A 25,660-nucleotide genomic window follows, 5' to 3' on the forward strand; every position below is an offset into this window, starting at 1 on the left:
CTTGACCTCCACCAGAACTCAGACAGTGGCAGCACGGAGAGCATGCCAAGCATGCCAAGAGCATTCGTTCTCCAGCAGGAAAAAGCACTGGAATAGCAAGTAGCAGATCTGGAAACACAAAAATAAGGTGCTTCCAGGTCTGTGTGATGCATCGTGTGCTTATTCATTTATGGGTGAATTTATAACAAAATTGCAATGAGCGAGGTCCCATCTGGTAGGCATTTCTAATGATGTCATTCTTTAAGACACCATCTTTGAATTGCTCACTCCAGATACCCATATAGTTGTTATTTTTAGATACTGATGACAGAGTTGCATTGCTTCATGCTAGCACTGCCTTAGCCCATGATAACTTCAGTCAGTCAGAATTTGTGCTACTCTTAGTAGCTGATTTCTGACAGTAAGCTGTCTTTAATACTGGCACAGGAGCTTGCAGACTGAGAATAAGGAAAAACAGATTTAAAATAAGCCAAATGTAAATGTATGTGCATTCAGAATATGGAACTGGAACAGCCCTAACTGAAATGTAGTGAAAGGTAACTTGCACATGGCTAAAGTAGGCAAAGGCAAGTAGCACACAAGTTATTTAGCAACCCTCTCTCTCCAGAGGAGAGCAAAGGATGTAAAATAAGAAGGGAGTTAAAAAGCAAAGACTAAGTTAATAATTCCTGTAGTGATGGTAGTTAATTGAGATAACTCAATTTAGATCTTAATTCCACATAAGTATTATTCTTAGTGCCTTTTATTTAACAGGGTCTGGCTTCTATCTAAAACTTTAGACTAAACATAAAAAAAAAAAAATCCACAAAAACTCAACACCTAAAGCACTCACATGTAACTTCTTCAAAAATTATTTGCTAATTCAAATTTAAACTTTCTGAGAGTGGAAACAGAAGAAATAGCAAAGTCTCCCCATTATCATCCTCCCATGTCATCCATTCTGTCTGGAAAGGAGAAAGGCTTTGCAACATAGACAAAGATGAACCCATACACCAAGATCTCACCAAGTGCAACACCCTGCAGACAGTCCCCAATTTAATTATCTAGAGAGAAGTTCCGTAACAGAAAACAGCTACCCTCTCCTGCCACAGGCATATGGGTTCACAAGGAAAGAAGCTCGTTCATGTAACAGGGTCCTGGGCAGTTCACAAATGGCAGAGGTCACCCTCAAGCAGAGCAAACATTATTCCTGCCACCACCCTTCCACACTCTCCCATAGCTTTCCCCACAACATCTCAATCTTGCCTAGGCCAAGTCTCAGGAAAAGAACATTGTTCATCGTGAGCAAGAGGCTGTCAAACCAGGTAGAAACACTATGTTAACATGAGGTCTTTATCCCCAGAGAAAAATTTAAAATTTCAACAGCCCGAGTATGTACATTTATTACCTATGATGGCTTTTGAGCTGCAGAAATGGCTTCTATTGCAGGAGAGCCTAGCATATAAATAAGACATGCTCTTATTAATGTGGTATGTCCTAGGCCAACTGACATCTTGTTTTGTTTTGACATTTTACAGAAAGTTTACTGAATGGATTATTTTGAAGATATACATTCATCATCTAAATGCTTGTTCAAGCAAATGAGACTCTGACCTCCTTATGACAAGATATCAGCAGAAGTAGCTTAGACACATGGTTCAAAAAGGCATGTTAGATCATTCTGAAAAGAAATCTTCTTTCCCTTCAAGGGAAGGAATAACAAACCCAGGGCTAGCAGCAATTCTTACTAAACGACAACTTCCACCACTTCCAAGTGACTAAGACAGACTAGGAAGTGGTTTAAAACATTTCTCCTTATGTTTAATATTAAAAAATATCAGGAGTAATTTGGATGTAAAAGAATGCCATAGAAACATACTTTTGGTGCCCTACCCAGTGTAGAATTGTTTACTGTCTTCAAACTTTGGCATAACACAAGAGATTTTAACAAATAATGACAGATAAAGTCATTAGAAAAAGTAGAATTGCTTTCAAACTTTGCATTAGTAGTTCAAACTTTCCCCCTGGTAAAAATGCCTAAAATGTTTTCTTTATTTGGTTATGCTATCTATTTCAGTGCTTGTTTGCTCATAAAATTGTTCAGACATAATCTTACTTAACACTTACATAGTACAACATCATCTTCAAAAAACATAAATTTTTATTACAGGAAACGAAAATAAATTTTAAACACTACGCAACACTTACTCATGCAAAAAGTCTTGGCATACCCAGGAGACTATCACTAGCATGTCCTAGTCCAAAATCCCATCTGCTTTGGCAAGAGATCATGGCTTTTGTGCAGTTACTGTATGACCCATGCTACTCTCTATTATTGTCACGTTCATTAAGATGTTTGCCCTGCTAGTGCAAATGTTTTCAAGTGGGTGCCCTGTCCTGGGGCTAGCACATGCCTGATAAGAGCCCCACAGCTGATCCACAAGGGACTGCATCTGATGCTTTACACTAGCCTGAGGACATACCCCAAAGAACTAGGATAAATGCCATTCGTACCTGAATTTCATAACCCCTTGGGCTCAGGGGTTAGATTTTCTTTCTAAGCACTTCAGGCTCTGTGGACTCTCAGCCAAAGTGTTAATCAAACTTACTTGAGGAATACAAGGAAAGAGGGCTTCAGATCTACTGAGCCTGACTCCACAGATTTTGCAGTGGCTACAGTAGTAAACTGGACTGATACGTAACGATTGTTCTTGAAGGTGACATGAAGAGTCTCCCAAGGAGTGTCTCTGAATTAATTCTTCCCTTCTTTCTCCTTCACTGCCGTGTCTCCTTACTTTAAATCTGATTACCTTGGCACTCTTGTCAAGATAGTTTGGGATCATCCTTCCAGGAAAGCTACATTTTACTTAATTGTTTTTAGAAAAGTCAGACATTACCTTTTCTAAAGGGCTTTCTACTCGGGGTATGCTGATCATGGGCATCTGGGCCAGATTATCCATATGAGAATGTTCATGTTCTGGTTGACGTCCTCTGAAGTTATTTACCACACAAACAACCTAGAAGGGATTAGAAGATAAACAGAATAGCTAAGCAACAACTCATTTTTTTGAGCTTTGATCCTGACATCCATAATTAGGCACAACTGACACCAGCTTTAGTCACATCTTACAGTAGAAACACAGAAATGTGAAGTTCATGTTTTACAGAAAATCCTTAATTAATATTTCAAGACAAAAGATTTTCAACCAATGCATTGTTACATGCACCATCTGAGAACCAAAAAACCCTCTTATCTAAAAGCAAATCCATTACCGATGCTGAATAATAGAATACCAATTATTAGCAATGCCATGAATAGATGTCCAGAGCACGTGCAGCAGAACATGACAATAACCTTAAATTCCTATGAAGGGTCAGTACCATCTAAGTTTTGACCACCAAAGACTTTCTCAAATGAAGAGTAAGAAAGGGAGAATAAGGAGGCAAGGACCATCTCCAAGTTTGAACTAAACCCTAAACTTGCTCAGGGCATCAGTGACTCACACAGGGATTTAGGAATGTGATATACACCAGTTTGTTAGTGTTCCTACTAATTCAGACACTCAGGTGAGCAGCAATGTTTGCCCATTGTATTTTCTTCAAAATACAAACTAAATTTGATGTCCTGCTACTCAAAGGAGTTTATGCAATATACATCACAAAACATAAGAAAAAATGCGGGGATAGATTTCTTTTCTATTCTGTTCTCTTTTATGACTTTAGGGGCACAAACAGAATGGAAAAACTTCTTAAAAATGAACAACCAAATATAACTCCCAGACACCTTGTGTGGAAGGGAATGTTTGGAAATGCAAGCAGGCATATTTTAAGGGAGACCTAAAGCTGCCCTCACATTTCTCAGAGGAGTGAAAACACCCACCTCAGCCATCCTTGTGAGAGTTCTCAGCCAAGCCAAGTCTTCAGATCCAAGACCTTGAGATCCAAGATCTTGAGATCAAGACCTTGAGATCCAAGAATCAAGCTCAAAAGTGTTTCCATGGGCAAAAAATTCAAAGGTGTATTTAGTACTATTACAAGCTGCCAGGCAAAGTTGCAAGCAGTAAACAGCAGTGACTATTCTATGCCATAGTCTTGCGCTGAAGTTATCAGTGAAGGTGATTAATAGATTAGTGGCAGCGTTCTGACACAGACACTAGTCATTGTGAACTGTGACTAACGATCTGGTTTTGGAACACAGTTCCAGAAAAGGAAAAGGCTAAACAAGGATTTTTTGATACAAAATAACATAAAATTTCAACATAAACCTGAATTAGCATGAAAGAAACTCAATAGGGTTACTTTAAAGCCGGAAAAAAAAAAAGCTACTTATTCTCTGATCAGTGTAGGTATCACTATACTGAATTTAATACTTTATACATGAAATCATAACTAGATGTTATTCTGAAGGATATACACTTGCTTAAAGTAAGGCTTGATGCAAAAACTATTGGTTGAAATGCTACAATCTGGTTTGCAATGAAGTCAAAAGAGATCATTTGATCAGTCCTTTCTTGACTTCACATTTCTGAGTGTATGTAAATGTAACTAAGGAAACTGATAACTAATTAAAAACAAAAATTAGAAACACCTCTTTTCGTCATTTAGTTGTTTGAAAAGTCAAGGCTACTAATAGTTTAAGAGACAAAGTTATACACTGATTTTTTCAAAAGAGAAGCGACACACACATATACACTTACCAAAAATACTGCTATAGATATTCCAATTACAAATCCTGCTATTACATCTGACCAGTGATTTCGATACTCTGCTACTCTGTTGATTCCAGTAAGGAAAGCCAAGCACATTAAGCCCAAACACAGAACAGGTTTTGCAAGTCTTGTTCCTCTGGCTTTTACTGTATTGGTGATATACATCTGAAAATTAGAAAGGAAGAAAGTTAAGACTGATAGATATCTCCCACTAACTGGCGAATAAAATCTCTACATTTTGTTCGAATAGACTATGTGTATTTGGCTTTTTTTTTTTTGTAAAAAAACAAGAAAGTAGAGTGCTAGATAAAGTCATCACACCCTTTTCCTAGGCATACAGAAAAAGAATTAGACCATACAGCAAAATTACATTTTACGTGAACTTGAAAAGCCCCCAAAAGAACAGGCAAATTAGATAATCCTACCCTATTACTCCCAATCTATGTACTTATTTATGCAGAGGGGCTGATTTTTCACTGCGTAGTGTTGACAATAATAGAAAAAGATCTTAACCCTGGAAGGGGCTACATCAAGGCCTTGTTTTCATTAGCAAATGTCTTTCTTCCTCATACGCAACTTCTCCATGTGATTACCTAGAGATTTGTCAAGAAGCAGTGAAAATTGAACTAAATGCCAGCACCTACTTTTTTAAATAATGTGTAGTAGTTTCAACCAGTGCTGAACCAATACACTCCTGTACTTCACAGATGGTGACTGAGGATGTTTAGTACCAATCCCCCCCAGTACACAAACCAATCTAAATGCAGAAACTTTTATGCGTCAAACTCCGAGAAATCTATCTATCTATCTGCCCTGCTTGCAGTCTAACTCTCCCTGTGCAATACTACTGAATTAAAAGCACTGCCTGATGACAGAGTAGCTCTTCTGCCCTAAGGGTGCATTAGTGACTACTGGGTTTAAGCCAGCACTTTCCAAGCTCTGATGGGCCAATGGAAGAAATGAATACCAAATCTTCGATTTTCCATTCTCTTGAATCTTGGCATTAAGGCTGCTTGAAAGTTCTCCCCTGAAAAATTATACTTCAACTAACAAGTTTTTTGAGAAAAAAGTATTTACTTTCTGCAGAAGATGTTTCTGCAATTAAACCATTGAAATCCCTAAAACTTTCATATTTAGATGGTTTTTAGATTGGAGAATGCAAATATTTTCTATGGAGTTCCACTAGAGACTCCAAGTGTGTAATGCCATCACTTTGAACTGCAAAGGGAAACAGATGAATCTGCACTGAAGAACCAGTACCTTTTTGGCCAACAATTGGGCAGTCCTTTGGTTTTTTTGTACTGTCTGAAACTTCAGCTGAATTTACTGGGTAATCAGTTATGAAGGACTGCAATAATCCAGTCAAGAAGTAGTTTAGGAAGCGCAGTCAGAGTTACAATAAATAAAGTGAAGGAAGTAGTGGTCAGAGCTTGTCTGAAAAGAGCAACATCTGACAATAATTTTGTTCAAAACACTAGAGAAAGATCCATGGCTTAGAGGACGAATCAAAACTTAAGCTTAACATTACAGTAGAGTACTGCAACACATACATCTTCAGTGTACCTTATGTGATGAACAGCAAACTAGTAGCAAGCTTTCAACTAATGCAGACAGAGCAAAGGTTTGAAAACAAGAGTTTTGGGGTGTATCTTCAAACTACATTTCTCCTCTCTTCTTCCCAGACCATTTCAGAAATAGTGTTTCTCCCTTTGCTGACTATCCTTTTATCTTAGCTCCTTGTATTTTTGCAGTCTCTCTTCAGTGAGTTACTCTTACCATGTGGACCACTGATAAGACAACTGCAACTTTAATTTCCAGCTTTTTAGCACCACTGGTTTTCTTCAAGCTACAGACAGAGCAGTGAACACTGAATGTTGAGGGTTGCACACAGCAACCCTCTATTTTAGTGAGTCTCATTGCACTCCTGGATACTACCACCATTATCCACATTCACACTACATGTTAGAACATCTGGTGCTAGGGAAAATATTCTAATATTTTGAATATGCAGCAAAATCACCAAATTTCAAACAGTTTGGGTGAAGTTGCCACAGGCAAGTTGGCAGGAAGCTATCCTGCACTTAATTCTGTATGGTGGCATATTAAATCAAAATGACTACTGAGAAGGAAAAAACAGCTTAAAAAAAAAAAGAGTGTAGCTTGTTTAAGGCAAGTCTTGGTGATATACTTCAGTTATCTGTAACACCTGGTCATCACCCAAGAAGATGATCTCAATTTTTATGAAGTCAAAACACATTATAACACAAATACTTGATTCTGTAGTACTTCAGTCAAGCTTCAACATTTTTAATACAAAGCTAAACTGGAAAGTGCTCTGCAAAAAATTCTCAGAATCTTTTTACAATCAAGCATGTCCTTCAAATCCCTACTCAGACAAAGCACTGAGCGAGCAGAAACAACTGCACACTCATGCTGTGCCTCATGTGCGTAATAAAGACCTCCATCTGCTGAGTCCCTTCCTATCTGTGCAGTCAAGATTGTCATGCCCAGTCCCGTATTCAAAATAACCTGAGGGTTCTGCCAGCATAGGTACCATTTCTATCTTTTCTTTAACGAACAGACACCACTGATGTTAAGAATAGTATTATATTAAAATATTATTAAGGAATCAATAGAAACAGGGTAAACTTTTCCTGAAACAGTGTAGCAAACAGTCTGTATATTTGCAAAACTCTACATAGCAAATGTAGACTCTTCCAAGGCAGGATTCATAGAAGTCCATTTTTAAACTTGACCTCTTGCAGCTCTAGTACAATATATTAACACAGTTGACTCAGTCAAAGATCTGATTTACACTAAGAATAAAATACAATTAAGTGGTTGTTTTCTTCTTGATTCTGGAAGGAAAACTATAAGCCAGCACAGTCCATAATTGACAAAGAATAAACATCTTGAAAAGATGACAGGATTTTTCTTCTCTTACTTTTTATAAGTATCAAATGCAGTATCAACAAAGGAAAATAGCTCAGTGGTTTAAAACATTAGTGAGAATGAATGACAGTATAAATTTTTACATGGCTAAGATGTTTACTGAATGAGTCCATCTCAGCTCCTTTTAAGAACAGAAATTGGGAGAGGAAGAATCTAATTAAAGAAATCTTTTAAATTAGTCAACAGCAAGACCAACAGCAGATATTTTGTATGTGAGGCCAAGGATTGATACAGTAGTTAGTTAGAATCAATTTTGCAGGCCGCACATTCTCCTGCAACATCAGATCAGCGGTGAATCTTCTCTCGAACTACTGCTATTGCTTTTCCTTTTTCCTGAAATAAGATTTTAGTATGAAAAGATATAAAGGTGATACCAGCAAGCAGACACTAGCAGAGACTCATATAAGGAGGGGGATGTTATCTGATCATTCTATATACCAATATTTACTAGATTTTCAGGAAAACACAAACATTTGACCTTCAGTCTTCAAGATGCTGGAAGAGAAGTCTTCAGAGAACCTCATAAATTGAAAGAAAAACTTTAATTGAAGTGTTTTTGAAAATATGTATTTGAAAAAGCCAGAATCATTGCCATCACCACCAAAGACAAAACTACCTGTGAGGTTTCTGACGTGACTGTCTCAGGTCATAATATAAGCAATAATCATAGTGTCGGCACTTGGCTTGTACCGGGAAAGCTTTCAAAAGTGTCATGTTGCAAGTCTGACTCATGTGAAATATGTCCTAAATCTAGTGCAAACAAAATCATTCCAAAACACATAAGAAAAGAACAGGAATTGTATGTCAAGTGTAGGACAAAGTGGCCTCCTGGGCTATGCTGCAAGCTCTTCCTAGTCGTCGTCTTTCAGCTATCTTTAGGCTCACCCACACAAACGTCTACGCACTCAAACACACACGTAACAGGTCCCAGAGTCCCGTTTTAGTTAGAGCGGAGCTAGTCATCAGGCTGTGTGCACCAGCCAGGAGGGAGCTTAATTTTCCTAGCTGATTTCATCAGCCTGGGGCCCAGGGATGCGGGTAGGAAGATCCCCTCTGTGTTTGCTGTTTCAGTCCTCCCTGAAGCAGATGGTCTGGGGGACTGAGAAAGGGACAGACCAGTCCATTAGTGGGCAGAGAATAGCGACTCATGAAGTGACAAGCAGAGAGAGGAAGGATTCACTGTACAGGCACCTATCCCAGGCAGTGCTCCAAATACAAATTATCTCATGTTTTGTTTTTATAATGTGCTATCGTTAAAGAAAGAATCTTGAACTGTTCAAGTAATGTTATAGATGTTCCACCTGAGGAATGCACAACTTTCAATATTCATCGTACCTACAAGAAAAGGGATAGTCAGAGATCAAAAAGCTGAAAAAGTAGTGGGCTATAGCGGATGGTGGTCTATAACCAGGTTCAATATTTAGTTAGAATCCTGTTTGACAACCTAAAAGCTCTTCAGCTTCCTTGATTAATAATTACTGGGTCAAAGTATTTCCAGAGCAAACCACAGTCATATTCTCAAATCATCTGGGCCTTTCTGCAACTGCCCACTGAAGATTTTTTTACTGCTCTTGAAGCCTCCTCCAGCTTTCTCCATAAGTTTTACAGTAATTATTGATGACCCTAGACAAAAATTGGCTTTCAAAGTCAGGGGTCTGGGTTGGCAAAAGGAAGAGAAAGCTCTAGAAATGCTGGACCTTACTATTAAGTTCCCCACTGAGCTCCCCGCAGTCGTAACTCTAAACAACTGGAGAAGGAAAGAGGTATCTTTCAATGTAGCAGAACTGTAAGATATACCCAAATATTAATTAAAGCTGATTCAGTCTACAGAGGTTATCTCGAGCAATTGAATTCTAATGAAGAATTAACTGACAAGAAATACCTAGAGGTCTTTAAATAAATTTCTGGATCAAATTGTAATGTTATTTTACTATCCAGTCTGAAAGTAACTAATACACCCAGTATATGAAGCCCGTGATGTATGCTGTACAATCAGTATCAAGGGATATTTTTACTTGCTGCACCAGATACTGAAAAAGAAATCCCACTTTCCTAACACTGTCTCTGAAAAGCAGCCAAAACAATCCTTTAATTCTTTAATTTCCTAACAAAAAATGGACAACAAAGCCGACTCAATAAGGTGGCTCTGCTACTCCTTTTCCTCCTGAACACTCCCTTAAGCCTATCAAAGAGAGGCCTGTCATGCCTCCGCCAGCTGCCTATCGAACAGGAGCCAAACAGGCACTTCAAGATGACAGAGAGGTGAGACGAGGCCTAGAGACTGGATCAAGGAGGGACACTGAGCAGAATGTCACCATGTTGCCAGCACTGTGACCCAGACTGCCTTCCTGTCTGTTCCCAGTGACTTATAGACACAGTAAACAGCAAAGACGATCCAGCAGAATGCCAGGAGCAAGAACCTTGCAGAAAAGATGATCTCGGGCCCAAAAAAAACTCTGCAGAGAGGAAAAAATTATGTCAGCTTTACCTGCTAGCCCTGCCTGAGGCTGCAGTTGAGGCCAAGCGTTCACAGTACAAAGCAACAAAAGCAGCCTACAGACCTAAGAGCTATGTCAATTAGCAAGACATTAAACCTGCTCCTCTATCATTACAAATCCAAAGCATGTCTGAAATGTACACAGCGACACCAAGTTCAAACACTACCCTACAGACAGGTCGGCTGCCAACTGCTCTTGTCCCATGCAATAAGAATAAAACAACAAAAAAGCAAAGTTTTATAGAATTAATTAAAATTTGTCTTAAACTACAACTAGCAATAACCAATCCCCTAGGTTTGCAGCACCAAAGGACAACTGTTAGTCACAAGTCTCATATTTAAATCCACGGGAACAGACTGACTAAATCTTCATATATCACTTTGAATTCCTACTAAAAAAAAAGACTCATGACTTCTCATTTCTGTGTCTCAGTTGTGGAAAAAACACAAGTACGTGCACACTTGGCTGCTTCAAAATATACCTCTCATTGTCCAGGCTGTGTCAGCTTATGCATATCAAAATGTGGCTTATACAATTATATTCTATTTAATAAACTTGCAGTGTTTGCCTTAATAGCTATGTTAGCAGATGTTGTTCCAGCTGCAAAAGGGTGAACTGCAACGCTTACAATAAGTAAAAGTGGATGTAGTCAACTTATTAACCCAACTCAAGCAAAAACAAACAAACAAACAAACAAAGATGAACTGAGCAGACACCTAAGGAGAAACCCAGGTAGCAGCCAGCTTGGTTAGAGTTTTGGAATAGATTTACAGTAGTTCATTTTGAAGTCTCTGGTACACAGGGAAAACTAAACCTAAAAGTCTTAAGAAGACAGGTAATGCATCCTTGAAAGTGTCTGTGTTTGGAGCAGGGTAGAGAAAACACCTAACCATAGTGCTGCCATTCAACATTTCCATTGCTAAGTCTTTCTTGGTAGGTACTGAGAGAAAGTAACAGAGGCAAACATTACAGAGAGGTCTAAATATTAGCAATACAATTGTTTGAAAAAGACTGTACTTTCAGCAGGAGGGGAATTCAGAGTTACCATAGCAGCCACCCACTCTCAAAAGAGGGGAGGGGGAAAAAAGGAAGCCTCAAAAACTTGGATGAAAAAAGAAGCTATTGTTAACAAGACAATATGCACAGATGCTAGGTGGTAAGGACATGGCGCTTAAATGGAACGAGATAGGGGAATTATTAGATAAAGAATAGGCTTTGTTTTTAAATGGGTTGATGGGTGAAATCGCCCAAGTCTGATGCTGTTTACTTCGCCCCCTCAGAGAGCAAGGACTCTGGATCAGCTTGTTGCCTGTTTATGTCTTTAAGCTGGTTTCATTTTGTGCACAGCTGGCTGAAATGTCCAGGGAGGATTCTGTAACAATCCCTCTCTCTCTCCCAAATACTTCTGTTAACCAAAAAGAAAGCACATTTTGTATCAAAGATTATATGCCCATGAAATACTAGCTGAGTAATATATGGAGGTCTTTATGTCCATGCTCTCAATAACTGTTGTACCACTGCTCACAAAAAGACTAGGCTACTGTTTAAATCTTCTACTCCAGTGAATAATGATGAGAAAGTTGTTATTCAGAGCCAACTATCCTGATAAACATCATGACAGTGTAAGGACATGACCCCAAATATTGGAACATCGCATTTCTTTCGCTGGTGTGCAATAAACAGTATTTTTAGCTGCAACCATGCAATAGGATTAAAGAAAAAAAAAAAAAAAAAAAAGAAAAGGGACTGCCAATATTGCATCAAGGACCTAAATTTGCAGGCTACAACTCAGCTGATACATCAAAGCAATTCACTTTATTAGGCAGCCTATAAGAATTCAGAAATCCTGAGTAGTTTATAGTGCTTTAGTTAAATCATGACAGTGTCATGCATCATGCAGCGATACAGTAATGACACGGGATATATTATATTCTGCAGTTACTGAAAGATTATAAAGTCATGAAACAGATCACAGCAGTTTTAATTTTTTATGTGGCTAACTGTATATTGACCACAGACAACATAAGCTTTGCATACAGTACTCTTGCTCATGTCAAAAGCCATTGATACTAGGTATTAGACCTTGCTAATGTCTACTTTTTGTTTCTAAAATGTATTAATACTATTTTCCTTCCTGCTTTGTGGTAGCTGAACAGTTGGTTTCCTTTAGTTACTGTGACTCACGGCAACAGTGGAAATCCAACTTTACAGATGGATGAGAAAAATAGGAGCAATTAAAATGAAGAATGCTGAATATTTTCTAAAATAGCTTGCGCCAAATTTAGAGGTATGTTTCAGTGAAGCAAAGCCTTAGATATCTCCCCAAATAAAGACAATACTATTAGGAGTGTTACACTTGCCTCAAGTTAGAATAGAATTTTATTGTTCATCTCTTATTTGCAGATAACACTTGCCTGTACTAACTGATCATCTACATCTCTTAGACAGACATTGCTCACAAGGATCTTTTGGTAAATGTTACTGTCAGTGCTGCAGATTTTAAGCAACTGGTTCTAAAATCATATTCAGAAGCACAGAGTTGGCACACTGTCTGTGGATAGCGTTGGGATCTTTGCCATGTTGGCAAGTATCAGTTTCCAGATCAATCAGGAATTAAAAGTCAGCTCATTAAATATATGCTCAAAAGCAATACACACACACACACACACGTATACGTACACGTGTATATATGCACACATACATACGCGCGCACACACACACACGTATGTGTAGGCAGGCCAGTGTTCAAATACTCAGGGAATTTAAGGGATGACTCCTGCAATGACCGCAGAGGTACACGGACACTTGCCCAGTTTCCCACTGACACTATGAGGGCAGCCCTGAGCCCATCCAAAGGGCTACGAAGGACTGCAGTTACCAGGGCAGGTCAGGTAGGAGACTCCCATAGGCTGGGGATATCTTTACTAAGAACAAGATGTGCTTCTGCTTAAGACTAGAACGATGTGCACTGCAAACGAAGCCAGGGAGTACTGCACAGAATTACTTGAGTGAGATTCATTAGTCACTCTGCCTCTCACCTGCCTCCCCACTCTTCTCAATAGCCTCTAGAACAGCTCTGATGCCAGGCAGTGAACACCAGTTTTTATCCCAGCCCTGCTCATCACTCCATGTATCAGAGAGGGAAGAAGGGCTGGACTGTCTTGCAGCCTACTTCATTGCAGAATAAGAGCCAAATTGACTTTGCATGAGCACTGAGGTACCTATAAATACCAATTCTGGTACCTAAAGATATGCACAGACCTTGGGAAACCTGCAGAGATGAGACACATATGCCCACTCTTCTGCTTCACCCCACCAAAGAATATAGCTGTGTGCAATTCTACTAATCTGTACTGGGTTAAAACATGGAAAGGAACCTACCAAGGACAATCCCTACCCTTATTCTTTACCTCTCAACAAAGCCTCCTCCCACATTCTCTGGAAATGGGCAAAAATTAAACCAAGAACCTGGTTATCCTAAATCTATAACCCTTTTTGGACAACTTGCCCTCTCTCAGCATTGCCTTAGCTTTCAAGGCTCAGAAAACTATTACAAGTGTAATTGTCAGAATTACGTCCAATGAATCAAATTCTCAAAGGCCTCAGAGTAACTCATAGAAGGTTTACATACATAAAATCAGCCAATAGCTGCCTTGTCTTCTCCCCATTCCTCCCTCCTCCCCTCACAGTGTGAGCCATTTGCTCTCAAAAATACAGTGACATTAAATAGTACAATATACTTACAGCCAGATACATAGCTGCATATACGCTTAGTGCTGCTTCTTTGGATGGGAATGTCTTTCTGGCTTTCATGATAAGGTCTGGATTTCCAGTACAGGCATGTACGCTACTGATGAACTGTGTATACTGTTTACATCCAAGTGCTGTATAGTTGGGTTTACAAAGTGCAAGAAAATGTGGTGCAAGATTCCCTGTTACTACTTGTCCAGCATTTACAAAGATGTCCGTAGCAAAGAGTCCAAATGCGTAAATTCCTAAAGAGGGAAACAAAGAGTTAAATTTCCTGACAATTTCACTCCAGGGCAACATATTATAGTATTTATCATAGTAATATACCAGCTCCTTCCATTTAAGAACATGAAAAACTCTGATGTGTATTGTACCTTATAGATCCTGGCTCATATTGGAGATGGTACTTTCCTACACAACCACAGCAGCAACACTGCAACGTACCCGCACACCCAATCTCTCTCCAACCTTCGGAGGAGCACGCTCACCTCTTGTGCAAGCAGCCCACTTTCCTAGGCCCCCTAGCCATGGATCTCCACTGTTCAGGGTATCCAGCTGTGCTGGTACCTAACTTTTGCCCATGTTCACCAAACAGAAGTGACAGAGGCAAATTCTTCACCCTATAAATCTGCTTGAGAACCAAGGAAGTCAGGCCCTGATGGAGAAGTAACTTGAAAAGTCGTAGCACGTACTGGACAAACATTTTCTTTCCCTTACAGTTGTAAAGAAGCTGAAGTACTGAATAATTCAATATTGCCATGCACGAGTTGTCTTCATCTGCCTGCTACTGGGTGCATCTCTGTGCATGGCATATTAATCACAATACCAACACAGTGAGCTAAAGATCTATATATCTGAGGAGCTACTTATGCTAAAGAGATTTTTTTATCAGACATATCAGCAAAGCATTAAGCACGTGTACCGTTCATTAGACTGGAAATGCATGTGTCTGATTACTTCAAAGGAAACAGATTTCTGCTGTTCTGAGGTCCCTTTCTATCCTTCTGGAAGCAGGAAATGAGCTCTGGAAGGAAATGCAAACACAGCACCCTGACTGGGAGGCAAAGCCAGCAGGTGTGTGTTCAAATTCCACCTGAGCTACAGATTTTCTCCTGTATTTCCATGGGCAAATCACCTTACCTTTCCCATACTTCAATTCACTGTAAATATAACGTGAGTTCTGGCAGTTCCCAGCTTCATGAGGCACCATGAGGACTTTAATGGATGTACACCACAGCAGACATGATCCCACAGAAGCATGTGCGTTTCTAAAGGTCCGATTTTTTTCTCAGCAAAGATAGAGGACTGAGGATGATTTCTGGGATTCTGGCTGGTTAGCAATGTCACACTAACACTAATTCACCCTCAGCTGCTAGACACTGGTGAGTCGCTGCACAGAAGGGCCCTTTCAGCAAGCCCTGAGGGTGTGCACTGCCCCAGCACAGGCGGCCACATCTCTTTGCGTGAGCATAACAAGTAGTGATGCCTCATCTGGCAGAACAGTGTGGAGGTCATTGGTCATCCCTTCCCTCCCTCCCAATTTTTTTTTGCTTCTGTGAGCAAGGAGGTCCCACCAAAAGGGAAGGAAAGGTGGGCACTGATTACACACAGAGCAACTGGAGCGGGAGAGGCTCCTCGTCATCACTCCCCACTTCCTCTGGACCTACGCAAGACAGTCTCATCCTTAAAGACTTCTAGCACTCCAGTGTGACAGTGAGCAAGCACGCTCTCGGAAGGCAAGCACGGCTGTTACACGAACACTGCAAATACAGACACAGCTGCACATCCCCTCCCTCCCCCTGCAACTGGGGCCCACAGAAGGATTAGCTGCCCAAGGCTTCGTTCCTCCAGCTGTTTCTCTTCGATACAACCATGAGCAAGAATCAAACAACAGAATTGAGTCCTGCTACGGCATCCCTGCACGTATTAAAAAGCACCATCTGGAAATATTCAACAGACATTTTGAGTGGTGGTACTTCTCCCTCCAAACACATTTACAATGAACTAAGTGGAAAGGATGACATCCCGTATCTGCTGAAGTCAATGGGGGAGTTACAGCTGACTTCAGTGGAGTCCACATGGATTTTGTACAGTTTTCTACTAGAGACTATAACACAGTCCCCAGGCTAAGAAAGTACCTAAACCAGGCCTAGCTTCAAACACACATTTATATCCCAATGTCTTCAACTTTGGCTGCTATGTGTGTGCGTAACCAAAAGAAAACTATCAACTATAGATATAGCACAAGGATATCTCCTCTCTCCACTTCACCCTACTCCTCGCCTGCTGGTTGTTTTTCCCCCTTGTGGTCCCAATTTTTACTGCTGTTTCTGCAACTATTTTTTTTATTCAAACTTCCAAGAAGCTTCATTTGCTACCCAAAATGAAACAACTCACTGCACCTGTGTTAAGACTACACCTCAAGTGTTGTATGGTTATCTGAATATTTTCCCCAGGTCAAAATTAAGACATAATTGATCATTCTCACCATTCAGAAAATGAAAGCATTAATTTTGCTCATACCAAGGAATCTGATGGTCCTGCGCACCAGTGGATTTATATAACAACAGTCTCCAGTTAATATTGTTTTTTCTTGGTTTTCAAAATCCTTTGTAGCTAACTGTAGACAAAACACTGCAGTTTCTCCAACGATAATCTTAGGGAAGGAGAAAAAAGGGGAGAGAAATGGTAGATCAGATTACAATGAGTAAAATATACTAATATTACAGAGATGGCTATCTCATCTTAAGGAAACAAGACCAAACCAGCACAAAAGACAACATAAGCGAACCGAGTTCTGTGTGTTAATCTTCTTATGAGGGAAATATGCCTTACAGCTTGGTTTTCTTTATTTGCATTAAAAAAGAATAAACTTGGAATCAACATAACATAACCTAGTTTTCAGGATGAGGGGAAAGAGAAAGGAATCTATTAGTTCAAGAACAACAGATTGCATAATGCACAACATGTGGACCAAAGTAAAGGCCTAATCCTCAAAGATGCTGAACATTTCAGTTCCCACGTGGCTTTCACTGACACTCAGCACCTCACAGTGTTGAGGTCTACATTTTGGACCAGGGGGGGAAGAGAAAAAGAGGAAGAAAAAAAAAATCACAACAGAGCACCTGTTCACTTCAGAGGATTCATTTGCCAGGACATACTTAACAGGGTTTGATTCATATTTTGCCATCCAAGTTTATCAAGTCTGTCTTTAGCTTTGTTCCTCATGCTTCAACAAAGTGTCACCACTGAAATTTTAGCATTAAGCATGTCCTGTTTCACATTCATTACACCAAAATGAATAACGTTCTCACATCTATAGATCATTCACATTACGGTTGGTGAAAAATAAAAAAAAAAAAAAAAAAAAAATCACAAATAAACAAAAGAAAAATACAGACTTTAAGTGTAAAATATCCCCTCTAGGATGTGTTTTTACCTGTACAGCAAAACATGACCTTTAATTTACTCATGACAATTATGATACTGAGACTTAATAGCCAAAGCCAAGCCTTAAGTGTGTATCTATCTAAACCTATGATACTGAAGCTTTACAACAGGTAGCACAGGTATGATCAAAAAGAGTAGAGCAGAAGGGCCAAATACTGACCACTGTATTCCAGCTTTGATTCACTGTGGGACTTAAAGGCAAGGCTCTTCCACTATTCTGTATGAAAAGCAGTAAAGCTTATTGATAGGTATGTCACACTTTGATAAACAGGAATGAAGACCAGCAAACTGAAGTCTTAATACTACACAAATACAAGAAATAATGCCATCAAATCTGATTCATTGCCTAGGTTTTTCCAAACCTTTGACCAAACAGGAAATTATAAACCTTTTCATATATCACAATAGGTCTGAACAGTTTTACACACAGCACTGGTTAAAAAAAACAAAAACAAAACAAAACAAAAAAACAACAAACCAAACAAACAGCAACAAAAAAAAAAAACAAACTATGGGTGATGGCTCATAAGCACACTGTTGTCAACAGGAAAAATGCAATTAAGGACCTTACGTAGTTATTTGTAGATGTACACAGATGACTTTGGGCTAAATTGTGACACACAGAGGAGGAAAGTGCTTCATATAAATAATGTGGCACAAATAGCAAAAATAACTGGCGGCAAGCATGTAAAAAGCAAAATTCAGTTTGTCACAGGAACAGTCATCATCTATTACTTTAGACTGGCTTCAGATCCTAGTGGGATTTTTAGATGAAACAGAAATTTCAATACCCGAACTAAAAAGTATCCTCTCTCTACTTTGATGCAAGCAAATTTTCAGCATACTGAAGTACAATTCCTTCATCTATAATTAACAAATGATGGGTACACATATGAAATGTTACTCAACCTTGAATTCAAGGTCATCAAAATTATGACAACGATAAGGAAAATTCAGCCCAATGACCCCTACAGCTCTCACAAAAAAACAACCAAACAAAAAAACCAGTTTTAATATGATTCATAAAGGTGAGAACTGAAAGACTAAGATTTTTACTGTGAGTCACAGTAGCTCCCTTCTTTCCTCTGGAATAATGAAACATGAAGGACTAGGCAACCTGAACACAGTCAGATTCTGCATTTTACTGATTTTTTTTTTTTGCCAAACCCAGTAAATTTCAGTAAAATTTTTGCAGATTTCCAAACTCCAAGAAAAAGCAGACTCCAGCACAAGGGAAGCATCTGTGATATACAGTGCTCAACCTCTTGCAAGAACACAAAGAGAAAGTGTGCCAGCAAGCTCAGCTCTCCAGCTCTGAGCAGAGTCTCTGAATCTGCTGATCTAAGAATGCAGGTTCTTTTTTGGTTGGTAGGGAAGCTGGGGTTAGCAAATGGGAGAACTGCTCATTCAGTTATAGGAAAGGAGATCCTCGCTTCCAGCAACCTGTCCTCATCAGCTGCATCTAGGTCCTTGCCGCTGGCAGCGATTTTTCCTTGTTACATGTCCTGTCTTTGATGGTGACCTGGATGAAGAAAACCCTCTGCTCCAAGAATAGCAGGGAGCAGTGTTCAAGTTCTTAGCTGAACGAAAATACTCTTACAGTGGGTACGCAGGTGCAAGGGTCAGAACGATGCAGAACTCAGCTAAAGACAAAACTTTTGCTATACTAGGCCTAGTGCTCTACCCCCAGAAGTAATCAGAGTGGGATATGCCATTGAGCACAACAGGCATTAATCTCTGTGCTTCTGTGGCTTTACTTTGACAGAATCGTTCTGGAATTCGGCAATAAATACAGGTTCTGTATTCTTCTGTACTGGCAGCTCAGCTAAAGCTCTTCTCCTTCCTCCATCCTTCAGCACAAGTGCTGCTCATCTCAATAATCAGCCTATTGATGTTTCAGAAATGGGAGGAAAATCTGTTTCAATCTCAGTAAGTCCCAGGAGAGACCCTGTTTCTCAGTGCAATTTCTTCCCCGTCTTCTCTCTGGCACCACTGGCAATAATCAGCTCTACAGGGCAGAGGAAAGGGAGGGCAATCTCCCTCTTGCCCTTTACCATAATTTGCATGCCTGGCATATTCTGGAAAGGAAAAATTTCTGCATTCCCTCTGGCACAGGGACCGCCATTACCCCTTCCACTGCATATGCGACTTGCAACCAGTCAACAAATAACATTTAATATAATAGAATTACTCGTGTACTTCTTGGCTAAGTCTTGGGGCAAAAAGTTTTTGGAATATTCCAAAACTGACAGTGAAAGATTGCAATGGAGAATCTGAAAGCTCAGGCAACATAAACTTTTGGGCAGAGCTACACAAGTGCAGGTACAGAAATATAATTTGCAATGAAAAAAGTGAAGATACTAGAAGTATCTTTTACCTTATTCTGTCTAACAGGATCATACTACTTTAGAACACTGTACAGATTTCCTGAAGAATGATAGATATTAAAAATCTTAGCTTACAGATATTTTAACAGGTCTTAAAAGCAGAGGCCATCGTTCCCCGAGAAATCCTTTTGGCATATAATTACAGCATGTAAAGCATAAGGAAAAGAACAATTTTCACCTGAAGACTAACAATACAAAATGCAGGCTTTCCAGTATTCTAAAGAACATATATAAAAATAATTTTCACAGTCCTTAGGTAAAAATGCAGTGTACATAACTGTTACAGGAAGGAGCAAGACAAGAATGATCACCTGACGAGCATCGGCCTAAGCTCTGACAGGCAGTGATCAGGTCCTTATTCTACTACACCTTCCCTCTGTAACCACAGGGAAGGCCCTTAGTCCTGGTTCACAATATGAACTGTAATAGGAACAATACAAAAATCACCCCACATGAAGATATTTAATATATACTTCATAACTGGCATTTAGATAATCCTTTTTTTTTATGGAAGCATGGAAAAGAAATATTAACCCAGCAAAATCTAAATTACAGGAAAAGTTCTCATAACCATCTCCATAGCAATTGTATCCTGTCTGCAATGTGACAACCCATTCGACAGCCAGGAACAGGGTTTGGGAGGGGTGAGATCTAAAATTAATACTTCTTGTTTCACTTCTTAGCTCCTGATTAATTTATTAGCTGATTGATTTTCATGGTGGTTTTGTACTAATAATATATTTATTGCCAACCACCCAATACTTGTCCCTTTCCTTGTTTTCTGTACAGGATACGTACAACGTTTAGCACACATTCCCTACACTGATTCCTTCCTCCCAAGTAAGTTCATTTTTTTTTCTGTATTAGTCATTTTTCTGAATCCAGGCAAGCTGTTCCTAGTTTTAGCACTGCATGTCAATTTAGAAATCTAATTTGTCCTTACCAAAATCATCCATCCAGTATATTCTTAACTTGGTTCTAAATTCCAAGCTCTTTTTCAACTTGAAATGTCAAACCTGACTCATTCCAAATACTAGAGCTAGAGCAGCTCTGACCTTGTTGATTTTCCAGCAAACTGACTCCATAAACAAACTTCCCCTAGTGTCACATATGGTTTACAACAGCCAGCGCCTATATAAATAAATGACCTTAAATCTGCACTTCTGAAATACTAATGAGGTTTATTTTATGGACTACCTTCTCATACATGACGTAACTTCCTATAAAAATGCAGGATTCAAGTAAGAATTAAACATTCATTTAGATGACAAGATATCTGAGGGTATATTAATACATTTAAACAGGATAAATCCTGAAATTTAAGGTTGATAATCTCTATTTGGGATTAGAAAAGAAATTCCTGTGTACACATTCATAGATCTTTCCAGCTAACACCTACTTTAGGGCATACAAATGTTCATGAAATATTTCATATGGGCCAGGGAACGTGGTAGAATACACGATTCCCTCTCTGCCAATTCTCAGGGTTATGCTGTAGCTACAGCAACCACTCAGATAGATGAGTAACACTGAAAAGCAGTTACTGCATTAAAAAGACCACTAAATATTTATCCATGTTCTGAACTTCTCAAGTTTAAAAAAAAAAACAGTTGACAATACTGTGCGCTGTAATTTCTCCTCCGACTTCTTTTCATTCATTGTATTTCTCTCATTTAGGCATGACTTGAACCCTAATCAAGGCTTCTGTGAGACCATCCTCAAGAAATAACATGGCAAGGGATTGTACCTTTGGGGAATAAGCATCTCAGGCAGTCCACAGCTCTGCTTTTCTCTCTAGAGTGAATTTTCTCATACTTTCTTATCAGGCAGGAAGGGAAGCTGGGAACTGGAGCTCAACATCTCGGGGATGATCTCTGTATCTCTAGTCAAATTGTTATCATTTAAGTTGCATGGCCTCCCCATTCATTTCACTTATGCATTCCCACTTAAAATGTGTGGAGTAGATTTCTTTTAAAAATATGGCTTCCATAGGCTTTGTTGTTCCTGTTCTTTATCTTTTCTTCTTAACTTTTAGCAAGACCATGGGCTATTTCTGGCCTATTTCCCCTTGAAAAATGCCATCAGCATACCACAGAGCACAGTGGTCTCTAGAGTTTGGAAAACCTAGCAGCATAAACCTCGGTCTGTCGTGATGCTGTAGATAAGCTCCACTGTCTGCTTTAAGCTAAAATTGCTGTGTGAGGTGACAGCCCTGGCAGGAAAAGCAGCAACAGTATTTCCAGCAGTAGCAATTTCAAGTTCATTATGCAGAGCTTTCCCTTGAGGCCATTTTCTTTGTTGTTTTTCTTGTTCTCATTGCTTCTTGCTTGCTTAAACTGACAGCAAATGCCCTGGTTGATTTTCACAGAAGTTCATTTTCTATAGTAAAAAATGACCAATAGTTTTGAGGAAAATGAAAAAATAAATCCTAGATAAATCTGTCTGCTATTGAGAAAATACAAAATATCTCGCCTTGCATTCAGCATGGAGATATAGGACCATACTGCATAGGAGCTTCTGAAGGTCTGGAGAAAAGATGTGAAAAGAAAACTGCTTTTCTAGAGAAAGATGTGGAAAAAAATACTCAGCTTTTTTTTCAGTAAGTTTTGTTTTAAAAATATGTACTCTCCATTTTTTGAGAAAAATATCAAAATTTTAATAGAGTTCTTGGTATATATTTGGTCATGGCCATTTACAAAAGAAAAATAGCTATATAAGATTATATATCTAACAGTCAAATATTATCTGCTTTACTTATTTCTCTGTAGTGCAGAGTATGGCTACTGTTACTAAACACTAATGCTACTTTTGACAGGGACCAATATTCTTTACTGCTATTTGTAATACATTGTACACATGGTCAGTACGTAACAATGGTAAAGGTCGCTCACTTCATGAAGACTTTATTGCCATTTGAAAGCAAGAAGCACATAATAACCAAGCATTTATAACCAGGGAGCTTCAAGTGAACCCCATGAGCACATAATTAGAGAGACATGGACAACTTCATCATTGTCTGAATTATCTTCATTCATTACTCTACCATATGACAGAAAAAAATGAAATATTTTTAAGTACAGTGTCTCTAAAAGCTTCCTTCCCTCACCCCCTTTTTCTTTTTTTTTCCCCTAACTGAGCAATTGATCATGTATGCAAATGGTGTCTCCTCTAGAGCATGCCTACATTATCCAACAGGCAAAGCCTCTGCTCAGCAGCACACTGTCACCAGGGCTGGAAGCACACAATGCCAGAGCAAAGATTGGTTACGTAGAAGATCATTTTGAGAAACAGTTACCAGGACCCCACTATTCTGAGTGTAACTAAGAGAAGGGCCTTGTGCCATCACCACAGAGGGCCAGAGGGCGAGCCTTGGCACGTGGCGGCAGGTCCTGCGTTTGATGCTCTGTAACAGAAGCAGAGGGGCAAGCAAGCAGCCCACAGGCTGCGCCGGCCCTGCCGGGCTCCGCCTTGACGGGAACATCTGCTCCACATTCAGCCCGCTTTACCCACTGCGCTTGGCCTTACATCCCCTGCTCATGTCTACTAAACCTTTTCTATCGCTGGGAGATGAAAAGCATCCAGCTGCTCTGCACTGCAGTTCTCCAGGGGATTAGAAATGGCCAGGACACTAGGAAAACAAGCTCAGTAATGCTAACATGGCAGTCTGGGAGCCAGATAAGTGTCTGGCACCTGGTTCCAAAACCATCTAACTGCTGGCTCAGTTTCACAATACCGAGACAAATATTCTTGGTGAACACATTCCAAGAGGTAACAGGTAACAGACTTTGGTGAGAATTCTGGCCCATGCACAGAGCTTTTCTAATTTTAAAAAATAACACCCAGAAGCTAGAAAAAAATATTAAGCTAGAGAAAATTCTCACCATCTAAAAAAACTAGTCATTTTGATCTGAAAATGGTGAGGGGAAGAGAAAAGAATTAATTCCAAACTGCCTTCTAAAAGCATCAATTCACATTTCAAAAGGTAAAGTTACTTCAGGCTGAAATATTCCAGATAAGGTTCTTATAATACGGAATTCATACAGGTTTTCAGTTGTTGAACATTTCCAAGCCCTACTATTCAGCTTCCCTATTAGAAGATGAATTCCATACAGCACGATCAGCTCTGCACGCAGCTGTATCAAGGAGGTCTTCTATTGGACTTCAAGTGATACGTGTGAAAGACTGTGGTTCCTTATGGCCCAGTCTTGGTAAACTGCTTTGTTTCTTGTGTGTCCAAGAAAACAGTACTTTGTTCTGTCTGTTGAGGGAGATTGGTTTCTTAACCCTTCTGTGCATGTTGATAACGTTATTCCCTGATGAGCACAATACCAATGCTTATGATACCCATACCAACGATCATTTCCAACAGCGATGTTACTTTATGCTTTAAATCTTAGGTGATCTACACAACTGCACTCTTCTACCCAGGATGAACACTCAATTGCAAAATTCAACATAAACGGTCTTTCATGCCTGTTTGAATAAAAACTCATCACATAAAAGGCATCTCTTAAAGATTCTGGTCACAAAGCAGTGGTTTTAGTGTCAGTATATGACTGGAGCCAACTGTTCTCAGAGGCTCAGAGGAAGGAGAATATTTGAATTTCTTGCTTTTCACAGTTTTACTTCTATCTCACTGCTACTCAAGGCCAGCCACATTTTGCAGATACATAAATCCTGAGATCAGTTCAAGGAAAGCCACTTTCACTGAAATGCCATCATCATCAAAGAACTGAAGCTGAAGGACCAAACACTGTACTAGTATAAGCACCCTGTGTTTTAATATAACTATGAGAAAAACAGGCTGCACATATGATTAATAGCTGTAAGATTCCACAAAAATTGTTTTCTGGATTTTTGTGACAAAATATGTGTGTCTGCAAAACATATACATGTAATTGTTTTTTACTTATGTTTGATACTGTCAATTAGTATTTGATTCATAATGATAAATTTAAGTAGACAGCTCAAGAAAACAATTCTACACCTTTTTATTAAAAATTACCTTCAAAATAAAATAGCTTTCTTCGAAAGCACATAACTAGCTCCATTCCTATTATAATGGCCTCTGTATAAGCATCTCTTCCTTTATAATTATCTTAGGCTACAGTATAATTGACAACTCACCAAATACATTAAGGTCATTATCTTTTTCCAGTTGAAATCAAAGGTAACATCCCCACTAAATTCAAGAGGAGTTAGATTAGTTGTGAAAACCTATGGCACTCCAGATTAAGAGCAATACTTCAGTCAAAGTGGGGAAATGGCTCTTAGCTATGTATGCCAGCCCAAGAAGATAATAAAACAAAACCAGGAAGGCAAGCCAATTTTACAGGGGAGTAGTACTAAATATTTAGGAAAGAGGTTTAACAGGTCAGATAAATCAGAAAGAAAAGTCCAGAACTGTAATGCCCACTCCTGCTCGTATTACGTTAAGTCATTCTTAGATAACACTTTATAGTCTTCACGTTGTGAGCATTACTGCAAAGGATCCAGGTGTCATTAAAAATGAGTTAAAAACACTTTAAAAGCCATTGCATGGGAAGCATCTGATCCGGAACTATGACTTTATTCTGACCTGTCTCACATCAGGGTTACTTGTGCGTAGTATGTACATTCAGCATAAAACCAGCAGTAAAACTACGGAGTAACAAACCCTGACAGTATTAATCCACATTTCTAGTTCTGTGAAAGCCAGGAAACAAATGACCAAATAAAAGCTTTCAAAGAAAAGCAGAGACTGCAACTTGTATTGACACTTCAGTGCCGGTCAAAGCAAATGAAACCATGGCTCTACCAAAGTTAACTTCTGAAGCTTTGCTGACTTCAGGCCGACCCAGGATGTTATTCCTGGAACGGTCACTAGAGATGCTGGTCAGCGAGATCACTAGAGATGTTGGTCAGTGAGAAAGGATTGGAAAGAAAGAGAGATCAG

The 25,660-nt window shown here is 39.2% G+C and overlaps 1 protein-coding gene across 6 annotated transcripts in view; it reads right to left on the reverse strand.

Annotated features, from left to right (window-relative positions):
- Positions 1 to 25,660, reverse strand: part of PLPPR5 (phospholipid phosphatase related 5) — a 233,038-nt gene that overhangs the window by 8,157 nt on the left and 199,221 nt on the right. For all 6 annotated transcript variants that reach the window (XM_082311956.1, XM_082311957.1, XM_082311954.1 and 3 more), the window contains 4 exons: positions 16,412 to 16,544; positions 13,883 to 14,133; positions 4,677 to 4,853; positions 2,877 to 2,996 (listed from right to left, as the gene is read on the reverse strand). In XM_082311956.1, the coding sequence (XP_082168082.1) occupies positions 2,877 to 2,996; positions 4,677 to 4,853; positions 13,883 to 14,133; positions 16,412 to 16,544 (681 nt within the window). The remainder of the gene's footprint in view (positions 1 to 2,876; positions 2,997 to 4,676; positions 4,854 to 13,882; positions 14,134 to 16,411; positions 16,545 to 25,660) is intronic.

This window comes from Platalea leucorodia, assembly GCF_965183815.1.
Source record: "Platalea leucorodia genome assembly, chromosome: 5".
NCBI lineage: Eukaryota > Metazoa > Chordata > Aves > Pelecaniformes > Threskiornithidae > Platalea > Platalea leucorodia.